Source organism: Aethalodelphis obliquidens, unplaced genomic scaffold (genome assembly GCF_003676395.1).
Source record: "Aethalodelphis obliquidens isolate GAN/ISIS:26980383/991018 unplaced genomic scaffold, ASM367639v1 scaffold30, whole genome shotgun sequence".
Lineage (NCBI taxonomy): Eukaryota > Metazoa > Chordata > Mammalia > Artiodactyla > Delphinidae > Aethalodelphis > Aethalodelphis obliquidens.
This window is the reverse complement of record NW_020837974.1, coordinates 21,751,290-21,772,997: the sequence shown is the minus strand read 5'-3', so window position 1 is coordinate 21,772,997 and position 21,708 is coordinate 21,751,290. Positions and strand designations below refer to the sequence as shown.

The 21,708-nt window shown below is 42.0% G+C and overlaps 1 protein-coding gene across 1 annotated transcript in view; it reads right to left on the bottom strand.

Annotated features, from left to right (window-relative positions):
* Nucleotides 1–21,708, bottom strand: part of DNAH3 (dynein axonemal heavy chain 3) — a 195,806-nt gene that overhangs the window by 107,607 nt on the left and 66,491 nt on the right. The window contains exons 20-26 of the mRNA XM_027126693.1: nucleotides 15,335–15,546; nucleotides 11,253–11,344; nucleotides 7,133–7,247; nucleotides 3,801–3,917; nucleotides 2,675–2,854; nucleotides 1,860–1,996; nucleotides 675–876 (exon numbers count right to left, since the gene is read on the bottom strand). Coding sequence (XP_026982494.1) covers nucleotides 675–876; nucleotides 1,860–1,996; nucleotides 2,675–2,854; nucleotides 3,801–3,917; nucleotides 7,133–7,247; nucleotides 11,253–11,344; nucleotides 15,335–15,546 — 1,055 coding nt within the window. The remainder of the gene's footprint in view (nucleotides 1–674; nucleotides 877–1,859; nucleotides 1,997–2,674; nucleotides 2,855–3,800; nucleotides 3,918–7,132; nucleotides 7,248–11,252; nucleotides 11,345–15,334; nucleotides 15,547–21,708) is intronic.

Below are 21,708 nucleotides of genomic sequence, written 5' to 3'. Positions count from 1 at the left end.
ATAAGGGCACATGTATGAAAAATCTGAGTTAAATGGCATTAATTCCATGAAATATTATTGAAACACCTGCCTTTTAAACACCTTTAAAAACACCTGCCCCGGGGCTTCCCTGGTGGCGCAGTGATTGAGAGTCCGCCTGCCGATGCAGGGGACGCGGGTTCGTGTCCCGGTCCGGGAGGATCCCGCGTGCCGCGGAGCGGCTGGGCCCGTGAGCCGTGGCCGATGGGCCTGCGCGTCCGGAGCCTGTGCTCCGCAGCCGGAGAGGCCACAGCAGTGAGAGGCCTGCGTACCGCAAAAAAAAAAAACAAAAAAAAAAACACCTGCCCCATCTGCTGACCAGATCTCTTTAAAGCGGGCTCTGCTCACGGGGATTTAGACAGCATTAGTTGTTGGATCTGATCCCTGCTGCTGCCTCCACATCAAGTTCGGTTGAAATCCTTCCACAAATTTAGGATGCCATGTGAATTGCAGTATAATCTCCATCTTAGAGATGAGCAAGTAGACTCAGAAAGATTAGTTCCCCAAAGTCACCCGTCATTAAGTTGTGTAATCTAAGTGTTCCACACCCAGGCAATCTGGAACCAGAGTCCAAATGTTTAACCAACATACAATCTGCCTCTCTCTGTTTCACTCTGTTATGACGATAAGAACCAAAAATGGGTAAGTGGAGTTACTTTGGCTTCAGCTGGGGAGATTTTCTGTTTGAATGGAACGATTTCTTTTTCTGAGCTGATCATGCCCACAATCTCCATGCTGTCTGTAAACTCCAGCTTGGCAATTCCTTCAAAGCACTTCTTCAAGTGTGGTTGAACTCGGAGGGGGTCCTTTGTCTCTGACAAGATCTCCAACAGCTCATCATTTGATAGGAAGAAGAACCTATTGCAAAGCAAAGGAAGATGGCTACTGGAATCTCTTCTAAGAGCTTCTTTTTCCAACAAGGTGATACTCCCCAACAGGTAGATGACACTCGCATGAATGCCAGCTACTTCTAGAGTCTTATCTAAGGCCCACTCCTCTTCACCATTTTTCATCTAGGGCATAGAAGGTGGAGATGGTTTTGACTCAGAGCAAAAGAAAGGAAGAAAGCTGGTATATGTGGATTTTATATGGCTGGGAGAGAGGGGTTGCTACCAGGTGAAAGAAACCTGGATAGAGCAGTGGTTCTTAACCTTGGCTGCACTTTAGAATCATCTGCAGAGGTTATAAAAAAAAAAATGCCAATGCCAAGGTTCCACTTCCCAGAGATTGTAATATAACTGATCTGGGATTGGGTCTGGGAATTTGTATTTTTAAAACTCCCAGGCGAGGGGGCTTCCCTGGTGGTGCAGTGGTTGAGAGTCCACCTGCCGATGCAGGGGACGTGGGTTCGTGCCCTGGTCCGGGAAGATCCCACATGCCGCAGAGCGGCTGGGCCCGTGAGCCATGGCCGCTGGGCCTGTGCATCCGGAGCCTGTGCTCCGCAACGGGAGAGGCCACAACAGTGAGAGGCCCGCGCAAAAAAAAAAAAAAAAAAAAATTGCTTTCTAAGTTACACTAGCCACATTTCAAGCACTGGATAGCCACGTGTGGCTAAGGACTCAAACTGAGGTCTGTTTAACTCCAAAGTCCAGGCTCTTGAGTACTATACCCCTCTAATTGGGTATTTGACCATGCTGGTTCCATTGGTGTCTATTCAACCTCACTCTAAATAGTGACTGTGAAGACACACCTTACCCCCGAGAGCTGTCTTTTGGGGAATGGAAAACCTAGAAAGAATATGGAATAGATGAGTAGAAGCTAACTCTCAGTATGAAAAAATGTAATTCTACCTATATATGGGTCAAGAGGGCAACTTCAAGCAAGAGAATTTTGCTGAATACCTGGGGAAAAATAGTCTCTTCTTCTCCAAGTAGTCATTCAGCCCCTTCTGGATGTCCTCCAACAGAAGGTTGGCTTCTTGAAGCCTCTCAGCCATCCGTGGTTGGTCTGCTGCCACCAGAACCCTGGTATCTTTCACCTAGGTTCCATAAAAAAAGGTGATAATCATCATGGGGTTCCCAGATCCTGAGACTGGTTATTGTAATGAGTGTGCGACCAGCCCATCAACTAATGACCCTCCTACCCTAATCACCTCCTAATCCCCCAAGGTTGACTGCTCATATAACATGACCCTCTTCCTCTGGCCATGGTTGACTGGGCTGGGGTTGGGCACCTGAAACCGACGAAGCCAATTATATTTTAACTTCTGGGATTGTGGAATTCAGACCGCGACATTCTATACTAGTCTGCGCTGGTCCCTTGAACATTTGTTAAACAACTGAGTAACTGAATACAGAGAATTACCTGAATTCTAAAATTATTCTCAATCTATAAAAGCTTTATTGCATTATCGTGTAACAAATAAAATCTTATACCTCGTTAGGAATGAGAGCTAAATTATCCAAACTGCTAATAGTCACCTCCACGAAGTTGGGATTTCAAAAGGCCTCTACTTTTTATATTTCCTATTTCCATGTTTGAATTTTTAATAACAAATAACTTTTGAAATTAGAAAAAATTTATAGAGATACTGAATTTGCAAAAATCCAGTTTACTAATAGGTTTCAAGGGACACGGCTGCATTGCACAATGAGGAGCATCTGTACGGCATCCCACATTCCTGATGGTGAGATGTGCTAGGTAGTAAAAAACTCACGGCTTGGGACATGAGTGATTTCCAGTAACTATCAACGATGGCAAATTTCCTGCCCTCTTCTGGCATCTGGGCTATGATGTCCTCTGAACTGAAGATTGGTTCCAGGTATAGCCAGGTGGCTTGGCATTTTAACCAGGCATCCAAAATTTCCTGCACGCGAACCAGCTTTTCTTCCCAGTTCTGCAAATTTAGCATTTCATATCTGAGTCACTAACATGCCACTCTGCATCGTAGACCCACCGACAAATGGATGCATTCACTCATTCACTTGTTCCACAAAGACTTATTGAGTGCCCACTATGTCCTGGTCACTCTTCTAGGCAAAGTGGATACAGCACTGAGAAAAAAACAAGAGTCCTTGCCCTCATAGAGTTCTTCTCCTAGTGGAATAATCATCATAATAATAACAACAACAACAGTAATATTTATAAGGCTTACTCTGTGACAAGTGATGGTCTGAGTGCTTTATGTATGTGAAACCAATTTAATCCAACAGATTTATAAGGGAGATATTATTACAAAGCTCACTTCACAGGTGCAGAAACTGACATACAACTAATTCAAGTAACTTGTCCAAGGTCACACAACTGATAAGGGGCAGAGTCAGAATTTGAACCCAGGCAGTCTGGCTCAAGTTGGTGTCCTTAGCCTATCCCACTTCCACAGACAAAGGGCAAAGGAGGCCAAACCTCGTGTAATTTACATTCTAGATTACTATAGCCCATAAGGTGCTTTCCATATGTACTTTTGTTTGGTGCATTCAAATAATCTCACCTTCTCTTTTAGCAGACTGTTGCAAAAGCTCAGTCTGGCAGACTGTTATAAAGGCTTACTTGGATGGTTATTGCTTTCAGTCTTTTGTTGTTTTTTTTTTCCTCATCAAGAGAAAGTGAGTTTCTTTGTTAATTGGACTTAAAAACCTTCTTCCGAGACTTCCCTGGTGGTCCAGTGGTTAAGCCTCCGCTCTTCCACTGCAGGGGGCACGAGTTGGATCCCTGGTCGGGGAACTGAGATCCCTCATGCCACACAGCCAGAAAAAAAAAAAAAAAAAAAAAACCTTCTTGCTCCTCCAAGAAACCTGGAGCTAACAGGCCATCACAAAACATTCAACCTCATTTCCTCTTACCCGGCATTCTGTTTCTATTGGTTTGACAAATGGAGAGCCACACATGGTCTGGGTCTTTATCACGTGATCATCAAGTAGCAGTTGAATGTCATCAACTGCACACAAGATGCTTGTATCCTGTGAATAAAAATGAGCACCCCGTCAAAATCGCAAGACCTCTGCCCCACAGATTTTTATGCTGACCCTCAAAGTCCTCACAGCTCAGATCTTCACGCTTGTGGGACACTATGTCTTGTAGGAGGTGGAATTTTCTATTTTCTTCCTGGAAAATATTCTTAAAGACCTTTTTACCTCCTTTGCAGAAATCAAATACAGTCCAAGCCTAGATCTGCAACCAGCATCTGTTGAGAAGAGGAGGAGTTCTGTCTCCTTCCCTGTGTTCCTGCTTTTCTGTTCACTTGTTTTCCAGGCTCTCCCTCAGGTAGAATCAACTGCTAATCTGGTTAGGTCTAGACCTTTGGCTCCCAAACAGTGTGCCCCAGGGCACTGCAGCAAACTCACAGCAAATAACTGTGGTTATTTTAAAACAAAATACAAATGTTTTCCTTTTAATTTATATGCACTTTTTCCCAGACCTTTGTTCAGTTGATGGGACACAAATACTTAAGTTGTTTGAACCCAATTACTTCATAAATAAAGCTGTTACGTATTTCTTTTGGACTAGAGAAGGGAACCATTTAAAAAGTACTCAGATACCAACAGCACCGTGAACCAAGAAAGTTTGGGAACTTCTGACTAAATAATTATTTGGCCATATTTTCCTGGTAGTTAGGGTTACTGTGCCTTAAAGGTTAGCCCCTGTAGATGGACTTTTCCTTCTGGGCCATGTGGCAAGAAAGCTGATAAGGGTCTGTCCCTTTGTGGGACAGAAAGGTCTGGTCTTTCTTGCCCTGTTTTCACTTCTTTCAAACCTACATCTGGGTGGTTAATTTGGAGCGAGGATATATTCTCTCATCCCCCTTTTACCAGCAGCTCTGCACTGACAGGTGTCCAGCTATTAATGAACTGGTACCTCGATTCCCATTTTACTGTTGACCCTTGTCTATAGCTACTTCAGTCAAAAACTCTGAAGAGTGGCCAGATGTAACTGAGCTGTTATCAGGTTCCCCGACTTAACTGCTCATCTCAGCCCCACAGCCTCTAGCAGTATCTAATCCAATCAGATTCTGTAACACCAAGTTGCTGGGACACACGGTTGCCTGGTCTTGCTGGGAGAGGCCCTCAGTTCTCCTCCCTCCCACTGGCTTGTCTACAGTTCTTAGTCAAGAGAAATCAAGGCATCAAGACAAAAAGGAAAAGAAGCCACAAAAGGATAACATGCAGCCTGGGGGAGGGAGGAGTATGGGAGCCTTTAGGGTTTTAGTCCTCAATCCACACTGCACTTCAGAAAAACCAGGGGTGCCTTAAAAATACAGATGCTCAGGCCAGAGTGATATTGTGATTTATAATAAGAAACGTATCTTTGGTCTTTGTTGCCGGCACAGCTCCTAAAACCCTTGGAATTTCCTAAGGGATGAGAGCAATAAAGGCATCTTTTGTTTTGTTATTGAGGTGGGTTTTTAGACCACACCGAAGGTTGGGGGCTGGTTGCCAGGAGAGCCAACCCTGTGATTAGAGGGTTGGAACTTTTAGTTCTACCATCCTGACCTTCTGGGAGGGGAACAGGGATAGAGATTGAGTTCAATCACCAGTGGCCAATGTTTTAATCAACCATGCCAAAGTAATGAAGCCTCTATAAAAACACAAAAGGAGGAAGAGATATGGGAACATATGTATATGTATAACTGATTCACTTTGTTATACAGCAGAAACTAACACACCATTGTAAGGCAATTATACTCCAATAAAGATGTTAAAAAAATTAAATTAAAAAAAAAGGAGAGGGTCCAGAGAGCTTCTGAGTTGGTGAACATGTAGAGATTTGGGGAGAGTGGCATGCTCAGAGAGAGCGTGGAAGCTCCACACCACTTCCCCGTAGGCATTCCATCTGGCTGTTCCTGGGTCCTATATCCTTTTATAACAATCCAGTGATCTAGTAAGTAAACTGTTTCTCTGAGTTCTAACAACTTAATTGAACCCAAGGAGGGTGTCGTTGGGACCTCCAATCTATAGCTGGTCAGTCAGAAGCACAGGTGATACCCTGGGCTTGAGACTGGCATCTGAAGGGGGGTGAGGGGGTTCGCAGTCTTGTAGGACTGAGCCCTTACCCTGTGGGATCTGATGCTGTCTCCAGGTAGATAGTGTCAGAGTTGAGTGGAGTTGGAAGACACCCAGCTGGTGTCAGAGAATTGCGTGGTAGGTAGTGTGGGAACTCCAGCCACCTACCCCAAACACACACACTTTGGAACTGAGTGACCAGAAGTGTACCAGGGTTGAAATGCACTGGTTTAAGAGCTGACGGCCTGCAGTATGTGAGTTTCTGCCTGTTGCCTCCACGATGTACAGCTCACCCAAGCAGCAAGTCCTCCTACCCATGGCCCATCCCAAGAGCAAGCCAGACCCCAGAGATGGCTGAGCAAACCCTTCAGGTTTATGCACCTCCACAGGCACTCTGTGAACTTACAAGTTTTCTACAAGCGCCAGTGATAAGAAAGTCTACAGCTTTGCTCTTCAAAATACGGTCCAGAGACCACAGCTTCAGTATTATCTGGGAGCTTGTTGGAACTGCAGAACCTCAGGCCCCAGCTGAAACCTGCTGACTCAGAACCTGCACTTTAGAAAGATTCTCAGGTGATTTCTGCACTTAATAACACTGGAGAAGTGCTAAGTATTGTCTACCTCAGGTATACTTCTGAGGGACCTGGGGTGCCCTCCCAGGGAGATGCTAATTCAGGAGGCTTGCTCAGCTCTTTTTCAACAGAAATCTTGTTGCTCTGAATCCAAAGGCCTTTCTCATTTGAAAATGCATCCCTCCATGGTGTCTGGGAGGAAGGCTGACTGGCACAGGAAGGCGGACAGGAGGAAACAATCTGACGCAAGGGCATAGTGATTATAGACAACAATACTGTATTAAAAACTTCTACGCTGCTAAGAGACTAGACCTTAATTATCCTACCACAAAAAAGGAAGGATAATTATGTGAGGTGATAGAGGTGTTAGCTAGGGTGGTAATCATACCGCAATACGTAAAACTATTACATCAACACACTGTACACTGTAAACTTACACAATGTTATACGTCAATTATATCTCAATAAAAAATTTTAAAACAGATTAGTTAGAGATCCTTCTTCTTTGAGTTCTGTTGCAGTTCTGAAACGAATCCCTTCTGTAATTTACTACATAATAAATGGGCTGCTCTCAGGGGGCCGAACAGTTGGACTGAGACTCACGGTGTCCCTGTACTTCACGAAGCTGAACGTCATGTTAGCCCAGTCTAACTTCATTTTCTCCAAGTTTTTCTCCAGAGAGTATTCCTTACTGGCAGTTGCACCAATGGGCTCCAGTCTAAAGAGAGAACACAGCGACAGTAACATCAATGGAGGAGGCCTCAAAACACATCAAAGGAGGAATTTCAGCTCAGCCATTAGAGAAATTTAAAAAGCCTTTAATTTTACTAAAATGTTTACCATCCTACTCTAATATTTACCAGCTAGCTCCAGTGTTTTGCAGGGTTTCTTTACACTTGGCGCTAGTGACTTTTTGGGCTGTGTTATGCGCTGAATTGTATCCCTCCAAAAATCATATGTTGAAGTCCTAACCAGCAGTACCTCAGAATGTGAGGTACCCTGTTTGGACGTAGGGTCTTTAAAGAGGTAGTTAAGTTAAAATGAGGTCATTAGGGTGGGTCCTAATCCAACATAACTGGTGTCCTTATAAGAAGAGGAGATTAAGACACAGATACGCACAGAGGGAGGACCATGTGAGCACACAGGGAGAAGGCAGCCATCTGCAAGTCAAGGAGAGAGGCCTCAGAAGAAATCAACCCCCTGAAAACCTTGACCTTGGACTTCCAACCTCCAGAATTGTGAGAAAATAAATTTCTGTTGCTTAAGCCTATGGTATTTGTTATAGCAGCCCTAGAAAACTAATACAGGTTGGATAATTCTTTGGTGTGAAGAGCTGTCCTGTGCACTGCAGGAAGCTTAGCAGCATCCTTGGCCTCAATCCACTAGATGCCAGTAGCTGACAACCCCAGTCCCCACCTCTTGCCAGTTGTGCCAACCAAAAATGTCTCCAGATGTTGCCAAGTGTCCCCTGGGGGTGGATACCCCCAGTTGAGAACAACTGTTTTAAGGCCATTAAAACAAGACTTCCTTTTTCCATTTTCATTTACTCCTTATTATTCCTATTTACTTCAGAATTATTATTGACTTCTTATTCAGGTCTTAGACTTTCTGTTAATTTATATGATGGCTTTTTTCCCACTCCCTGTCCCTACTTTTTAAAAAAACACTTGCTATCTTCCCGATGCACTGGGTCCATCCACCTACAGACCCTCTGTTCTATAGAAAGGGGGAGGGAGGGAGAGAAGGGGAAGATAAATTCCTTTCTTCTTGTTTCCACAGGAGAGCTGGGTACTAAATGCAGGCATGGCTAAAAAATTGGGAAGCAAAGGTTTTGGAAGGAAAAGGAGGGATTATTCTTTCTGCCTCAGCACTGCCTTTCACTGTATCCTTGACCATCTGGTCTTTACTTTCACGTCAGGAAACTGAAGCCCAGAGGAAGCAAGTGACATGTCCAAAGCCACACACACAGCTGCGGAGTGCCAGAACCAGTTCCTCTGACTGCTAATCTGGTGTTTCTTCCTCCCCTACTATGTGCCTTCTCCTCTCTCTTTGTCAGAGGAGCAAAAGAATTGCTCACATGTGGTCAGCCAAACAGCTCAACTAAATAGAGATGAAAACCCTCATCTGGCCTCATGTAGGGATGTAGAAGAGGCCCGGATAATGCCAGACAATGACTGATCAACACCTCAGCAGCATGGTCTTCATTCTAAATGTGACCTTCTTGGGAGACAACCAAAATGAGCGTGCATATAGAGAATAATAAAGGCAGGTGCCAATCCAGATGAGTATGAGACAAACAGGCTGGCGGTGTGGCCATGACCCAATCACTTGACAGGCTTTCGGTCCCCATCTGCTCATATCAAGCATTGTTGGTATAATTAAATAAGATAAAATGCTTGCAATGTGCCTTATAATTATGCAAATAATTGCACAGGGGAGGAATTAATGAGGTTGGGAGTCCATGAAGTATATCGAGTTGACCTTATCCAAATGTACTCAAGATGCTCACTAACTGTGGGCTGTGATAAAACTGCCTTAACTATGGGATAGTGGGATACAAGGAACATCACACTTCACTAATAGGTAGTAGCTGAGAACTTAGATGTTAAATCAGTTCAGGTTACACGCCTTATCTCATAACCCTCACAATAACTCCAATCACCTAGCTACTATTATTATTTCCATTTTACAGATAAGGAGACTGGGCACATAGAGGTAAACAACCTGGCCAAGGAAACACCACTTCTAGATTTGTCACAGCTGAGCACATTGGCATGAAGCATGGCAGTGTGCTGTGTATCTGCTCAGTCTCTGTCTCCTTTGATGGGTTTATCTTTTCAGGCAGTAAAGGGTTATGGTTAAGCCTCTGAAGTTAGCTAGCCTGGGCTCGGGTCTTGGTTCTTGTGACCTCTGGATATTTGCTTAATCTCTCTAATCAATTTATTTCCTCATCTGTAAAATGTGAATAAAATTAGCTAGAATATTAGGGTGTTGTGATGGATAAGTTGGTTAATTCATATAAAATGCTCAGTGCAGCATAAGTGTTCTACAGCTGGTATTTCTTGGGAACATCTTATTGGGGAAATTGAGGCCCTTTAATAAAATAGCATAAACCTGGTAAAAATGCATGTGTCTTGTATGATATCACTTACATGCGGAATTTTAAAAAATGGTACAAATGAACTTATTAAGAAAACAGAAATAGAGTCACAGATGTAGAAAACAACCTTATGGTTACCACGGGGGAAAGGGAAGGAGGGATAAATTGGGATATTGGGATTGACATATACACACTACTATATATAAAATAGATAACTAATAAGGACCTACTGTATAGCACAGGAAACTCTACTCAATATTCTGTAATGGCCTATGCAGAATCTAAAAAAAGTATGGACACATGTATATGTATAACTGATTCACTTTGCTGTACAGCAGAAACACAACATTGTAAATCAGCTATACTCCAATAAAAATTTAAAAAAATAAAATAAAAGCCTGTGTCTGTAGACCTGCTCCTTAAAGAGGGACAGTAGTGGTGGTATTGGGGGTCATCAGAGTATTCAGGTGGCAGACAGATTTGGGGGCCTGGAAGGACCTTAGATTAGGTGCTTGCCCTGCCCCAGTATAAAGGAAGGGCTTTCAAACTCTAGCAGGCATCACTATCGCCTACAGCAGTGCTGTCTATTCGAAATATAACCTGAGCCACATATGTCATTTCAAAGTTTCTGGTAGCCAATTTAACATAAGTAAAAAGAAACTATTTTATTTAACACAATAAATCCAAAATATTATCATTTCAACATACAATCAATATTTAAAATAATTAGATATTTTGCTTTTTTCCCCTCCTTAATAAGTCTTTGAAATCCAGCCTATAGTTTACACATTCAGCACATCAAATTCAGAATAGCTACATTTCAAAGGCTGAGTAGCCACACGTGGCTAGTGGCTCCTGCACTGAACAGCGCTGATATGGAAGATTTGTTTAAACCCAGATTTCAGCTTTCAATCCCCTGAATTTCTGATTCAGCAGATTGGGGTAGGGCCTGAGAATGTGCATTTCTAACAAGTTCTCAGGTGATGCTGATGCCTCTGGTCTGGGGTCACAGTCTGAGAATCTCACGTGTTGAGTGAGAACCAAACCCAGTTGCCTAACAGGGTCTCTAGTCTTAGCAATACATCTCCCTACGCATTACCCTGAAGGAAGTGTGGAAAAACAAACAGGGTCCTGAGAATCTCTGGTCCTAAAAACAGCAGATCAAATAGTACAAATTCTCACATATGAACTCCAGGGGCATTTGGAGAAGGAGAGAAAGCAAGTGAAGAGATCTCTCATTTGACCATATTTCATGAAATTTTAGAGCTCAGGGAGCCACTCCTGTTTGCTGCTGTTGTTTGTTTAAAGAGGAAGAAACTGAGGCCCAGGAAGGTGAAATGGTTTTGCCCAAAGTCACTGAGAGCTGGGCTTGAGGCTCAGGTTCAGAGAACTATTTAAAAAAATTTCTTTTTGAAATAAAATCTCTGACTCAATTTTCTAGTCATAATCTGACATCAACTCTGCAGCTGGAAATGAAAGCTTCACCAGCAGCTAGTCAGCTGAAGTAGAGGTTACCCTAAACCAGAATGAGAAAAGCAGCCTGCTATGCGGCCATTCAGTCATACAACTGTGAGAATTCATAGACACTTTGACGAAAAAACTTTCTGAAGGGAGAAGCCTTACTTTTCAATGAATTTGCCAAATCCAAATTCCAGCATATTCGAGAGGCAAGTCGTTTCAGTGGGCTTTACTTCATAGCCGACAATCTCACTAATCTGCAAAGAGAAAAACAAGTGTGTATTGTCCAAGGCAGTGTTGTCCAGTAGACCTTCTGTGATGACTGAAATGTTCTATCTGTGCTCTCTCGTGCAGGAGCCACCAGTCACATTCAGCTGTTGAGCACTGGAAAGGTGGCTAGTGTGACTGAGGAACTGATTTTCAAATTTTATTTAATTTTACTTAATTTATATTTAAATAGCTACGTGTAGCTAGTGGCTGCTGAATTGGACAGCGCAGGTCTAAGGTTTTGGGCGGTGGCCTAGGGCCCACCCTGCATTGTGTCTGGTTTGCTGGGGGTTGTTCTCCCACCAGGAATTGGCATAATGCAAACTTGTGGGCACCTTAGAGGCTCACAACCAGGTCTGGTTTGTTTTTGTGCTCCCAGGGCTGACTGCAAAACCTGGTCCATGACAGAAGCTGCTGTAAGCATTTGCTGAATAAAAGGAGGAAGTCTATTAGCTAGATGACTCCCCCACCAAAATCTTCCTTTCCTACCCAGTGTACTAACTTGTTGGAAATATTAGCACCTGTGCCCATTCCTTTGGTGTAAATATTACCCCAACCTTACCTTTTAAGTGAAAATATCCCTGTGAAAGCTCTTTGATGAAGTCTCTGATGGCTTTGAACATTTTTCTCAGGGACTGAGAGATCTGGGCAGTACGAGGGTTATGTGTGCTCAAGAAGAGCACAGGGGTTAACGGGAATGAGGCTCTGTAAAAAACCTCACCTACTGCCCAGTTTTGTCTCTCTCCAGCTCCAGCAGGACTAAAGAATGTCAGAGCAGGAAGAGACATGAAAATCACATCATGTTCTGTCTTATTCAGCCCTGTGTCCCTGGGGCCTGATAGGCAGTAGGCATCAATAAGCACTTGTGGAGTGAAAGCATGAGTGAACCAGCTAATTCAAACAGATGCCAATCTGGGTTCTGAGGTCACCTGGAGGACCACTGAGGTAATGGAAATAATAAAAGTAATTAACATTTATTGAGGGCTTATTATGTGGTAGGTTGGTTTTAAGAGCTTTATGTACTTATTTCATCCTCCCAACATGGTGAGGAAGGTACTGGTATATTATTACTCCCATTTTACATGCAAGGAAACTGAGACAAAGAAATTAAGTTTATGATCATCTAGCTAATAGACCATAACAGCCATTGCAGAATTGGGACTTGTATCTGATTCTGACTCCAAAGCTCTCATCCATCATATGCTAGTGTTTCCTGCAGGTCTTCTATGTATAATTGTGCAGATTATATACTGCATAACTCTAGAAAGTACAATTCCCACTGTAGGGCACAAAAATAGCATTCCCTAGAGCATAAACTGCACAATTATTCCTGGTGGCCCAGGGCTCTCATTTATTCTCTAATACCTGCAAGTATGGCTTAGAACAACACACTATCTCTAGGATTAAATGACATAACTGTGTAAGGCACTTGACACAGTAAATACTTGGCCTATGGAAGGACTCAGAGATCTGTAGTTTTATTTTTTAAATTGCTTTTGTCAAGTATAGAGATTAACAGGCATCTGATCTAAGAAACTGAAGTTATGCTGTCCAATATGTAGCCACTAACCCCTTGTAGCTTTTGAGAACTTGAAATGCAACTAGTCCATATCAAAATGTGCTGTATAAAAGCACACCATGTTTCAAAGACTTAGTATGAAAACTGTAATGTAAAAGGTCACATTAACATTTTTATACTGATTACTTATTGAACTGATAGTGATTTTGATATGTTTGGTTAAATCTAGTCATACGGTTTATTTCACCTTTTTTATACTTTAAAAAATGTGGCTACTAGAAACTTTAAAATTATACATATGTTCATAGTATATTTCCACTGGGCAGCAGTGTCCTAGAGGCCAGCTTTGGTGCATATCAGTACAGTGTTACCTTGTTCCATCTTGTTTTACACCACAGTAGCAATAAAGTCTATGTCTCAAATACGGAGACTAGCCTTTCCTGCTTAAGTTCTGGGAAACGGTCAGAAATCTCAACACAACCGCCTCATGACCCCAGAAGATCCATTTTGTAGTCTTGAGAGCTACAGGTGGTTTAGCCTACAGAGCCCCCCTGCCGGAGCCAAATCTGTGCACAGGGATCTCCTGAGTTAGGCATTAGAACTGAGAATGCTTCCCCAAGCCTGGGGCTGTCACTAGGCGGGCTTGTTGTGTGACCTACAGTACAGGCAGAAATGGGCTCTGAGTCGGGGCAACCCTGAGGGTACCTTGTGGCCTTTGTCCTTTCTGAGCTTATCTTCAACTATTTAGCCCATTGAGATTCCACTGCAGGTGCTCTTTACTCAGGAGCCACCTTGCCTCTTGCCTATAGTAAGTGGAATATAGCACATTCCATTCTTATCTATAGCTCACTGCCCCCTACTGTCCGCTCCCTCTCTCTGACCTGATATTTCTTGCCCCCTTTTCACACATCAAGGCTGAGTCAAAAACACCTAGCTTCCAATTCTCTTCCCCACCCCTCACTGGCCACGTGACAATTTATTGTCCCTACTTCAAAGGGTTGTTGGGAGGATGAAATGAGGGAATCCGCATAAAGTGTATAACAGTACCCAGTACAAAGTTGGTACTCCATACACTTTAGCTATTATTGTTATTATTATTTTAATTCCAGGGAATTTTTTCCCCCAATCTGTCCATCTAAGGGGCCTATAAATGAGAATTATTAATGTCTAGGAATGGTTGGGATTTTTAAAGTGCCCCTGTGTGAGAATGCTGTCATCACAGGGGGAGCACCAGATGGAGGGGATGGCTTTCTGAGCACCCCTAGAGCACTGCTTAAATGCCATTGATGAGGACACTTTCTAAAATGTCATCTCATGGAGAGACCTAGCACTGCTGGAGGGCACCTGTCTACCTAACTCTCTAAATGGTCAAAGCTCTAGTCAGGCTAGCTCCGCAGGGAGAGGCACCCTATGAGTACCAAGTGAGGGCAGCTGCCGCTGTGCAGATCCCTCTGCTGGGGCAGCTCAAGACCCAAAGTCTACCAGATGACCTTTGCTCTGACTTCTTTCCATCTTTGCTTAAGTCTTTAAGCAAATTTCAAGGCTTTCTGGGAAATTGAAAGCAGCTCCTCTCTACAGAAAAATCTTGAATCTCTCATGTACCAAGATCTCTGCTGTCCCAGGGAGATCAAAATACTCCTAACAGTTATGCTCTCAGACTGAGTCCTTCTAGAGACAATGTCCTCAGTCTTGTGCATGGTCCCAGGGAGAGAATTTCAGGCCCAGTCAGAGAGCAATTTGCCTACGGAGAGCCAGTCTCTTCTTCACCTCCACAAAGAGCAATTCCCTGGTAGAAGATGTTTCAAGGCCATTGCTAGCTCTTGAATGTGACAATTATTTTAGAAACACAGTGAGTTTTCTTTCTCCTGTTTAGTATCATACTACATTTATAACCCTCACATTTGGTTGCTTATAAAAATCCCATCATTTTTAGGGAGAATATTTATTATCCTCATTTATAGACTCAAAGGGCTGAAAAAAGAGGGCAAAATTACTTCTGAATATAGCCTGCTGGTTGAGGAAGCTGAAGTAGGAATCATCTGGCATTGTTAGGAGCCCGCAGGGATAAATGTGACTTTCTCTTTTGTGTAGCCCAGGTTAAGGAACAAATCCAGGCCCCTCCCATTGTAATGTAACACCCTAATCACCTTTTAGGACACTGAACAGCCATTTGCTTAGGAAAGCAGATTAGGAGAGCCTTTGTGGCCACTGGCTGGAACAATACTCAACCACCAGCAATGGGGTCCCCAAAGAAAAGGATCGGCCTGTTTATGTGGCGAGGCAGGAAGTTACTCCCTTCCTTCAAAAGGCTATCACCCCCTTTACTACTCCCTTGGCCTCAAGTAGATTCTCCTTTCAGAAAGAAGAAGCTTGACCCGTTAATGGTTTCTGCCTTCCAAAGGGCGACCAGGACCAGGGCTGGGCTGGGCTGGGCTGGCTGGGGGTGGGCGGTGACAGGGACCTGCTGCCAGTGCCGGTCTTTCACTCCTGGGTTGCAGGAAATGCTGAGGATAGGGATGTGCTGCTTGAATTTATCAATCTTGATTTTCAAATTCTCTGCTAAGCGCCTGGGTGCAGGCACGTCAGCTAAGGTCTTGGTCAATTTATATATCGTCCTCCACATATTCCCTATTTGCTCCGCGATTTCCTCAGCATTCAGTAACAAGAGGGGTCCTGAAATAGAAAAGATGGGGTGAGGGAAAGGTCAGATCACCAAGTAGTGTTAGTCACATGTACCTTTAATTCCCTGAATTTAGAATTGTGTCTACGGTATGGATATTGGAACAAGCACAGGCTTTAGAGTTGGGTCTGAAACCTCTACTTAGCCAGTGAAGCCTTGGGGATACTGACTGAACTTTTCTAAGCCTCAGCAGTCTCACCTGTGACACAGGGGTAATACTGGATACCTTGGAGGGTGACTGTAAAAACTACATGAGATAAGGAAAGTGGCTAACATATTGCCTGGCATACAATGCAAGAGTAGTTAGGGAATCAATTGTTAGTATAAGTTATAGATGCTATTATAGAAGTACCTAAAGGTGCTTCACAAATGCTGTGAAATATTAACAACTGGGGAATGTGGATGAATAGGGACATAGGAGTTAACTGTACAGTTCTGACAGCTTTTATGTAAGTCTGAAATTATTTAAAAATAGATTATCTTTAAAACAGAATATGACACCTCATTTATAAAAAAAAAAAAAAAAACTTCACCAAAACATTAATTCTCTTCTCCTCCTTTTCTTTTACAGGTATCTTTTAGCATTTGGGTTTTCACATTCAGTCTTTCCACGCTGCTGCTTCCTTCCACTTTGTTATTTCAAATTAGTATTAACTCTTGCATTATGATGTTGCTAATTAACTCAAAAACACTTTTCTTTCAGGGCTGCCAAGACTAAAAATAGATTCATTCATATAGCTTCATTAATTAATAACATGCTTTACCAACCTAACATTTTTTGTTAAGTAATCAAATATTAAAATTTTTTAAAAAGAAAAGAAGGGCTTCCCTGGTGGTGCAGTGGTTGAGAGTCCGCCTGCCGGTGCGGGGGACACGGGTTCGTGCCCCGGTCCGGGAGGATCCCATATGCCGCGGAGTGGCTGGGCCCGTGAGCCATGGCCACTGAGCCTGCACATCTGGAGCCTGTGCTCCGCAACGGGAGAGGCCACAGCAGTGAGGGGCCCGCATACCGCAAAAAAAAAAAAAAAAAAAAAAAAAAAAGAAGAAAAGAAATATGTATGACTTCCATACAATATATGAAAAGAATAATACACCATGTCCACATGGGGTTTATTGGCGGAATGCAAGGCTGATTTAATATTTGAAAATCAAGCAATGTAATATAGTCGAAAGAAGGAAAATCACATAATGTAAATTGATGCAGCAAAAGCATCTGATGAAATCCAATACCCATTCATGATAAAAATCTATAAACAAACTAGGAATACAAGAGAACTTCCTCAGTCTGATAAAGGGCACCCTATAGAAACCTACACTGACATTACATTTTTGTATGTGTTAAATACGTACAGCTTTTTATATGCTAATCATACAAAAAAAGTGGTTTAAAAAAAATTAAAAGCAAAAAACCCATTATACTTAATGGTGAAAGATGGAATACTTTCTCCCTGAGATCAGAAACAAGGCAAGGATTTTTATTCTCATAACTCAATTAACAGAAAGACAGCTGGAAAAATCCCAAAATACTTGGAAATTAAGCTACATACTTCTTAATAACACATGAGTCAAAGAAGAAATATCAAGAGAAATTAAAAAATATTTTGAGCTAAATGAAAATAAAAATTAACATCAAAAGCTGTGGGATGTCACAGCCAATATAATACTCAATGTGAAAAGCTGAAAGCATTCCTGCTAAAATCCAGAAGAAGACAAAGATGCCCACTCTCATCACTTCTATTCAACATAGTATTGGAAGTCCTAGGCACAGGAATCAGACAAGAAAAAGAAATAAAAGGTATCCAGACTGGAAGCAAAGAGGTAAAATTGTCATTGTATGCAGATGACATGATACTCTATATAGAAAACCCTGAGGATTCCACTCAAAAACTACTAGAACTGATAAACGAATTCAGCAAGGTAGCAGGATACAAGAATAACATACAGAAATTGGTTGCATTTCTTTACACTAACAATGAAATATCAGCAAGGGAATGTAAAAAAAAAAATCCCTTTTAAAATCACATCCAAAAAAATAAAATACAGTAAGTCCCCTACATACGAACCTTCAAGTTGCGAACTTTCAAAGATGCAAATGTGCATTTGCATGTCCAATCACGTAAGTCAGTTCATGTGTCTGGTATATATTGTCACGTGCGTGCATCTTCTACAAGTGGTTGTGCTTTTGTGTACCTTACTGTACAGTACTGTAGAGAGTACAGTAGTACAGTATCACTGGATCATTTTTTCAAGTGGGTAGATAGAATTGAATCCAGCAAGGAACCAGAACCTGTGCCATCAGCGTCAGGCGTGAGTGACACTGCAGCTCGCCCTCCACCTCCTATTGCTGAGGATCCTTCAGCTCTACCATCTCCCACCTCCTCTCCCTCCTCCAGTCAGTAACTCTTCTTGCCTGTTCAGTCAGTGCCAGCGCCTGTATGCCAGCTGTTGTACTGTACTACTGTACTTTTCAAGGTACTGTACTGTAAGATTTAAAATGTTTTCTTTGTTTTTTGTGTTTGTTTGTTATGTATTATTTGTGTGAAAAGTACTATAAACCTAGTACAGTACAGTGCTATGCAGGCGATTGTGTTAGTTGGGTACCTAGGCGTTTGTTTGTTATGTATTATTTGTGTGAAAAGTACTATAAACCTAGTACAGTACAGTGCTATGCAGGCGATTGTGTTAGTTGGGTACCTAGGCTAACTTTGTTGGACTGACGAACAAATTGGATTTACGAACGAGCTCTCAGAACACAGCTCGTTCATATGTAGGGGACTTACTGTATGTAGGAATAAACCTGAGCAAGGAGGTGAGAGACTGAGAACTATAGAACATTAATAAAGGAAACTGAAGATGATTCAAAGAAATGGAAAGATATCCCATGCTCTTAGACCGGGAGAATTAATACTGTTAAAATGGCCATACTACCCAAAGCAATCTATACATTTAATGTGATCCCTATCAAATTACCCATGACTTTTTTCACAGAACTAGAACAAATAATCCTAAAATTTATATAGAACCATAAAAGACCCAGAATTGCCAAAGCAATCCTGAGGAAAAGAACAAAGCAAGCGGCATAACCCTCCCAGACTTCAGACAATACTACAAAGCTGCAGTAATGAAAACAGCGTGATTATTGGCACAGAAACAGACATATGGAATGGAACAGAATAGATGGCCCAAAAATAAACCCGCACACCTACAGTTAATTAATCTTCAACAAAGGAGGCAAGAATATACAATGGAAAAAAAGACAGTCACTTCAGCAAGTGGTGTTGGGAAAGTTGCACAGCCACATGTAAATCAATGAAGTTAGAACACACCCTTACACCATACACAAAAATAAACTCAAAATGGATTAAAGGCTTAATATAAGACATGACACCATAAAACTCCTAGAAGAGAACATAGGCAAAACATTCTCTGACAGAAATCGTACCAATATTTTCTTAGGTCAGTCTCCAAAGGCAATAGAAATAAAAGCAAAAATAAACAAATGGGACCTAATCAATCTTATAAGTTTTTGTATAGCAAGGGAAACCATAAACAACATGAATGACTGACAAGGGCTTAATTTCCAAAACATACAAACAGCTCATACAACTCAAAAACAAAAAACCAGGGCTTCCCTGGTGGCTCAGTGGTTGAGAGTCCTCCTGCCGATGCAGGGGACGCGGGTTCGTGCCCCGGTCTGGGAGGATCCCACATGCTGCGGAGCGGCTGGGCCTGTGAGCCATGGCCGCTGAGCCTGCGTGTCCGGAGCCTGTGCTCCGCAACGGGAGAGGCCACAACAGTGAGAGGCCCGCGTACTGCAAAAAACAAACAAACAAAAAACCAAACAACCCAATCAAAAAATGGGCAGAAGCACTAAATAGATATTTCTCCAAAGAAGACATACAGATGGCCAAAAAGCACATGAAAAGATGCTCAATACAGCTAATTATTAGAGGACTGCAAATCAAAACTACGATAAGGTACCACCTCACCGGTCAGAATGGCCATCATTAAAAAATCTACAAATAATAAATGCTGGAGAAAAGGGAACCCTCCTACATTGTTGGTGGGAATGTAAACTGGGGCAGCCACTGTGGAAAACAATATGGAGACTCCTCAAAAAACTAAAAACAGAGTTGTCATATGATCCAGCAATCCCATTCCTGGGCATATATCCAGACAAAACTATAATTCAAAAAGATACATGCATGGCTTCCCTGGTGGCACAGTGGTTAAGAATCCACCTGCTGATGCAGGGGACACAGGTTCTAACCCTGGTCCAGGAAGATTTCACATGCTGTAGAGCAACAAAGCCTGTGCACCACAACTACTGAGCCTGCGCTCTAGAGGCCATGAGCCACAACTACTGAGCCCATGTGCCACAACTACTGAAGCCTGCGTGCCTAGAGCCCATGCTCTGCAACAACAGAAACCACTGCAATGAGAAGGCTGCACACCGCGACAAAGAGTAATCCCCACTTGCTGCAACTAGAGAAAGCCCATGCACAGCAACGAAGACCCAAAGCAGCCAAAATAATTAATTAATTGATTGATTGATTAATTAATTTTAAAAAAGATACAGGTACCCCCATGTTCATAGCAGCAGTATTCACAATAGCCAAGACATGGAAAAAACCTAAATGTCCATCAACAGATGAATGGATAAAGAAGATGTGGTACATATACACAATGCAATATTATTCAGCCATAAAAAGAATGAAATAATGCAATTTGCAGCAATATGGATGGACCTAGAGATTATCACAGTAAATGAAGTAAGTCAGAAAGAGAAAGACAAATACCACATGATATCACTTTTATGTAGAATCTAAAATATGACACAAATGAACTTATCTACAAAACAGAAACAGACTCACAGACATAGGGAACAGACTTGTGGTTGCTATGGGGGAGGGTGGTGAGGGAGGGATGGATTGGGAGTTTGGGATTAACAGATGCAAACTATTATACATAGAATAGATAAACAACAAGGTCCTACTGTATAGCACAGGGAACTATATTCAATATCCTGTAATAAGCCATAATGGAAAAGAATATGAAAAAGAATGTTATATATAACTGAATCACTTTGCTGTACAGCAGAAATTAATGTAACATTGTAAATCATCTATACACCAATAAAATAAATTTTTAAAAAGTTGTGGGATATAGGGAAAGAAGTATTTAGAGGGAAATTTATAGCATTGAATATATATATTAGAAAAGACCTAAAATCAATAATCTATGCTTCCATTTTAGGAAACTATTAAAAAAGAGCATATTAAATCCAAAGTAAGGGCTTCGCTGGTGGCACAGTGGTTAAGAATCTGTCTGCCAGTGCAGGGGACACGGGTTCAAGTCCTGGTCTGGGAAGATCCCACATGTTGCAGAGCAACTAAGCCCGTACGCCACAACTACTGAGCCTGCGCTCTAGAGCCCACGAGCCACAGCTACTAAAGCCCACGCACCTAGAGCCTGTGCTCCACAACAAGAGAAGCCACCACAATAAGAAGCCTGTGTACCACAACGAAAGAGTAGCCCCCACTTGCCGCAACTACAGAAAGCCCGCACACAGCAACAAAGACCCAACGCAGCCAAAAATAAATAAATAAAAAAATTTATTTTTAAAAAATAATAATAAAAAAATAATAAATCCAAAGTAAGCAGAAGAAAAGAAATAATAAAACGAAAACCTGGTTCTTTTCAAATATCAATAAAATTGATAAATAGCTAGCTAGGCTAACAAAGAAAAAAGAAAAGACACAAATTACTGACATCAGAAATGAAAGAGGAGACATCATTGTACATCTCATGGACATTAAAAGGATAATAAAAGAAGACCATGAAATACTCTATGATCACAAAGTTGATAACCTAGATTAAACAGACCAATTCCTTGAAAGATACAATTTGCAAAATTCACACAAGGAGAAACAATCTGAATTGGCCTATATTTATTTAAGAAATTGAATCAATAATTAATAACTTTCCAAAACAGAAAGCATCAGTCCCAGATGATGGTGAATTCTGCCAAACATTTAAGAAAGGAAAAATACCAATTTTTGTACAATCTCTTCCAGGAGACAGAAGCAGAAATACTTCCTAACTCATTCTATGAGGCCAGCACTATCCTAATACCAAAACCAGACAAAGACATT